Source organism: Octopus bimaculoides, chromosome 1 (assembly GCF_001194135.2).
Source record: "Octopus bimaculoides isolate UCB-OBI-ISO-001 chromosome 1, ASM119413v2, whole genome shotgun sequence".
Taxonomy (NCBI): Eukaryota; Metazoa; Mollusca; class Cephalopoda; order Octopoda; family Octopodidae; genus Octopus; species Octopus bimaculoides.
The window spans coordinates 187,264,951-187,270,549 of NC_068981.1; the positions used below are offsets into that span (position 1 = coordinate 187,264,951).

At 40.2% G+C, this 5,599-nt stretch overlaps 1 protein-coding gene across 1 annotated transcript in view; it reads right to left on the reverse strand.

The window, feature by feature from the left end:
* LOC106883862 (NEDD8-activating enzyme E1 regulatory subunit) overlaps positions 1-5,599 on the reverse strand; it is a 29,980-nt gene that overhangs the window by 18,391 nt on the left and 5,990 nt on the right. Inside the window, exons 6-8 of the mRNA XM_014935000.2 lie at positions 3,941-4,020; positions 2,509-2,618; positions 534-643 (exon numbers count right to left, since the gene is read on the reverse strand). Of these exons, the coding sequence (XP_014790486.1) occupies positions 534-643; positions 2,509-2,618; positions 3,941-4,020 (300 nt within the window). The remainder of the gene's footprint in view (positions 1-533; positions 644-2,508; positions 2,619-3,940; positions 4,021-5,599) is intronic.

Sequence of the window (5,599 nt, forward strand, 5' to 3'; positions counted from 1 at the left end):
CTTCTACTATAGCCTCAGACCGACAAAAGCCTTGTGAATGGATTTGGTAGACGGAAACTGAAAGAAGCCCGTCGTATATATGTATGTGTGTATATGTTTGTGTGTCTGTGTTTGTCCCCTCCAACATCGCTTGACAACCGATGCTGGTGTGTTTACGTCCCCGTAACTTAGCAGTTTGACAAAAGAGACCAATAGAATAAGTATTAGGTTTACAAAGAATAAGTCCTGGGGTTGATTTGCGGTGCTCCAGCATAGCCACAGTCAAATGACTGAAACAAGTAAAAGAGTAAAGAGAGTTACCTTTACTCTTAAGCGGTTTCTATTCATTCAAGATAAATGTGACAAACAAAAGAGAGAGCATGAGACTGGAAGAGAGAGAGAGATTGATAGGTGGAGCAAGGCAGTAGGTGAGCAAATAATGGAAGTGAGAGAGTGATAGGCAGCTACATGTTGGAAGGAAATGAAATGATGAAAGGAGGAATAAGGAGAAACATTTTTTGGGGGGAGTTCAGACGAAGAAGAGTTTTATTTACTTTTTTTTCCATGTCATTCAAATTTAACTTATCACAGAAATCAATCAGCCCTGGGAATGGACAGTCCAGTCGAAGATCTTCATGAGAATTATCAGGATGGGATTCAATAACTGTAAGAAAAAAACAAAACAAAACAAAAAAAGCCATAAACTCCAATTATTATCTTTTGCATTGATACAGGGGTCACGCATTTATAAGTTTAACCCTTTAGTGTTTAAACTGGCCAAATCAGGTCCAAATATGTTTTATGTTCAAATCCTACAATATCATTCTAAAAATAAACAATCACATCACCAAATCTGTTCAAATCCTACAATCAGACTCAAATATACATTATTTACAATTGACGGATATTTGTCCTCATCTTGTTTGCTGTTAACACAACATTTCGGTTGATATAACCTCCAGCCTTCATCAGGTGTCTTGAGGAAATTTCGAACCTGGGTTCTCATTCCTAAGGTATTTTTCAATGTTGTTGTTATTATTATTATTATTATTATTATTATCATTATTATTCAGGTCACTGCTTGGAATTGAACTCGGAATCTTGGGATTAGTAGCCTGTGCTCTTAACCACTACGTCATATGTTTTATGTTGAAATCCTACAATGTCATTCTAAAAATAAACAATCACATCACCAAATCTCAAAGCTACGAGATAACGTCTGATTAATTCAAAACAAATGTGAATCCAAAAGCCTTACATTTGTCAGAGTAGTCTGAATGCTAAAGGGTTAAGGGATGAAGTGACTCAACCCTTTAGTACTTGATTGGTTGCTATTTGTTTTACTGACTATAGAAAGATCGATGCCAGTGCCGTCTGACTGGCACCTGTACCAAGAACGTAGGCGTGGCTGATGCCAGTGTCATGTAACTGGCCTGTTAAAAACACCTTTCAGTCGTTGGGTGATATGCTGTGCTTGTGAAGATCTGTTGAACCGAGTGAAATTGTTGTTGTGGGTGATGCCAGTGCCGTCTGACTGGCACCTGTGCTGGTAGCATGTAAAAAGCACCATTCATGCATTGGGCCTAATGGAGGCAGTGATAGGTGACCAAGACCCTTGGCGATATACTGTGCTTGTGTTGACCTGTGAAGCCCAGTGAGACCGTAGTTGTGGCTGATGCCAGTGTCAGGTCAATGGCACTCACTATACTCTTAGAGTGGTTGGCGTTAGAAAGGGCATCCAACCGTAGAAGCCTTGCCAAATCAGAACCTGGTGCAGCCCCCACACCCCAGCTTACTAGTTTTCAGTCAAACCGTCCAACCCATGCCAGCATGGTGAGCAGACGTTACACGACGACGACGATGTTAGGCAAAGTTTACCTGAGTGGAATTTGAGCAAACAACATGAAGTCATTTAATTAAATACCAAAAAAGTATTTGGCTTGGCCCTACACTGTTTCTTCTACTGACTGACACAACAACAATAACAACAGCAGCAATTTCAAACATACAAGCCCCCAGATTGAAGGGTAGGGGCAAAATGAATTTAATCATCCCTCACCTGTCACCAGCACTACATTCATACTAATTTTATGAACCAAGGGAGGGAAGAAAATCAAAGTGAAGCCCAGTGCAGAACTCACTGGTTGTAGGCATAGCTGTGTCGTTAAGAAGTTTGGTTTCTAAACACATGGTCTCAAGTTCAATATCACTGCATAGCACTTTGGGTGTCTTCTATTATAATAAAGGATTCATCTGAGCCTTGCTAGTGGACTTAGTAGAAGAAAATTGATAGAGAACTCTGATAAAAATGTGTGTGTTTCAGTCACCTTGGCAAAAAAATCCTCAAAACTTCTGTCTACTGCTTAATCAAATCTACCTGGGGCCATGTGGAAGACATTTGCCCAAAGTACTAAACGGTGGGACTGAACCTGAGACCACATGGTTGGGAAGTAAGCTTCTTAACCACACAGCCACACTTGCTCCTAAAAATAGAAATAATATGACAATGATGAGAGTAAATATAATTACTTGTGTGATCTGCCACAACAATCCGAGCATAACCTATAAAACCATAGGATCGACAGATTAAGAGGGGGATATCAGCTTCTCGGAGGTGAGTCGCAAGCTGCAAGAGTGGCCTGTAAAAATTAAAACAAACAACACATAAGTAAATAATGGTTTCAAATTTTGACACAAGGCCAGCAATGTTGGGGAGGGGATAAGTCAATAACATGGACCCCAGTGTTCCACTGGTACTTATTTTATCAACCCTGAAAGGATGAAAAGCAAAGCCAACCTTGGAGGCATTTGATCTCAGACTGCAGAGTTGGAAGAAATGCTGCTAAGCATTTTGTCCAAAGTGGTTCTGATTCTGTCAGCTCGACGCCTTAACATATTCTTTTACTTGTTTCAGTCATCTGACTGCGGCCATGCTGGAGCACCGCCTTTTGTCGAACACTTGTTTCAGTAATCTGACCATGCCGGAGCACCACCTGTAGTTGAACAAATCGACCCCAGGACTTATTCTTTGTAAGCCTAGTACTTATTCTATCGGGCTCTTTTGCCGAACCGCTAAGTTACGGGGATGTAAACACACCAGCACCGGTTGTCAAGCGATGTCCAAGCGTGTTCATTGCCAGAGCAGCTGTCTGGCTACCATGCTAGTGGTCCGTAAATAGCACCATTTGAGTGTAATCGTTACCAGCGTTGCCTTCCTGGCACTTGTGCTAGTGGCACATTAGAAAATCATTTGAGTGAGGTCGTTGCCAGTGCCGCTGGACTGGCTCCTGTGCAGGTGGCACGTAAAAAACACCTTTTGAGCGTGGCCGTTGCCAGTACCGTGTGACTGGCCCTCGTGCCAGTGGCACATAAAAAGCACCCACTACACTCTTGGAATGGTTGGCGTTAGGAAAGGCATCCAGCTGTAGAAACTCTGCCAGATCAGATTGGAGCCTGGTGCAGCCTTCTGGCTTGCCAGTCCTCAGTCAAATCGTCTAACCCATGCTAGCATGGAAAGCGGACGTTAATGATGATGAGGATGATGGAGCTAGCTGATTACATTGACCCCACCAATGCTCAACTGGTACTTATTTTCACCATCATCATCATTGTTTAACGCCCACTTTCCATGATGGCATGGGTTGGACCGTTTGACTGAGAGCTGGCAAAACTAAAAAGAATGAAAGGTAAAGTTGACCTCAGCAGAATTTGGACTCCGGACATAAAGAGTTGGAAGAAATGCCATAAAGCATTTTGTCAGGTGTGCTAATGATTCTGCCAGCTCATTTCATAAACTATTATTAATAATAAGTTTATTGTATAAAGTGCTCAGGTACACTAATCAGAGTAGACAAAAGCAGTAATAATCAGGTAAAGAAATGATTTTAGCAATGATAGCTAAAATGGAGTGCGGAAAAGAGTTAAAAACAAAAGCAAAACCAAAAAAAAAAAAGCAACTTACTTTTCATGTAGATTTGTTGCAACAACAAGAGTAAAGCGGTTAAAAAATTCTGGATTACTCTCCAAAAGCTTTTCTGGTGACTATAAGATAAAGAAATGAATTTAATAAATATATCATATAACCTTGTCTCGATTTCAGAGCTGAGGAATTACCATCATAAATACACTGATCTATGTAGATTAGTGACCTTATCTTGGTTGTTATAATCACAACTTTCTGACTGTTATACCCTCTGTATCAGGTGCCTGTTCTATTTGGTAATGGTCTTGGAACATAAAACTAAATCCTTTATTAAATCCACGGGGACAGACATAAGAAGACACCTAAGGTACTATGCAGTGGGATTGAACCCAAAAGCCACATGGCTGCTAAGTGCTTAACCATGCAACCTATACACTATACACATATATATACATATATAAAGTAACTTACGGACATGTATACATCTGATTCCTCTTATGTCTAACTACACATAAATATTAGTTTTAAAGTGCCTCAGTATTTTGCTGTCATGCAAAAAGCATCCATGCTGGTACCACATAAAAAAACACCCAGTACATTTTGTAAAGTGGTTAGCATTAGAAAGGGCATCCAGTTGTAGAAACCACATCAAAATACAAATGGAGCCTGGTGTAAGTCTCCGGCTTGCCAGGTCCTATCAAAATGTCCAACCCATTCCAGCATAGAAAACAGACAACAAATGATGTTGACCATTGTGTTTTTATTTTGGTATGACCAAAATATCCTATTTTTAGCATCTTCTGCAGCTGGTAGCTAAGCGACACAGAGGATTCCATACAATCTACAGAGGTGGGTAGTAATTTGTTGATCAATGTCACGGTTTGGTAAGGATTACTTCTGTGATTGTTGTTTTGTCCATAATGACATCTGGCACAACCAGATGTCATTATGGACAAGATGTTTTCAAGTTTGCATTTGTAAGTTCTTTTAAAGGTGCTTATTCTAATGCCTACACTTTGACACCCATTTTTGCTCAATGCTCCAGCAGAGGCATAAAGATATATTTTTCAACAAGGGACAGTCGGCAGGATGTTTCTGATCCTTTGATATAGGAATAACAGCCTCCACAACAAACCAAGATATCTTTTGATTGATAAATCCTTTCTCCTTCACGCACCAGATATACTAGGATAGTGAGGACAAACTTTTGTTCCTGAATGTATTTACTGTGAGACCAATGGAATTTTTCTTATAACCATTGGTCACTAATGTCTTAACTTACAACACTAGTGATTGTTATACCTGGTACATTATGGACTTCCCACTGAATGGACAGGGTATAACTTTGCTGTAGCAGCTTTCAAATGAGGTAATTTGGTTTATCCTTGTATGTTTCTTACAAGGTTAAACCAAATCCCTCGTTTGGCCCAGGGTGGAACCCAGCCATAATAATAATATTGTATGTATCTTTGTCTCTATTGCTTTTAACTATCAGAGCAGTAATGCTTTCAGTGCAGATGGAAGTAACTTCTACATTGTTTTTGTGAAAAAACAAATTGCAAAATCCAAATGAGAAACACATACAAACATAAATGTCTAAGGCGGTGAGCTGGCAGAAACGTTAGCACGCCGGGCGAAATGCTTAGCAGTATTTCGTCTGCCGTTACGTTCTGAGTTCAAATTCCGCTGAGGTTGACT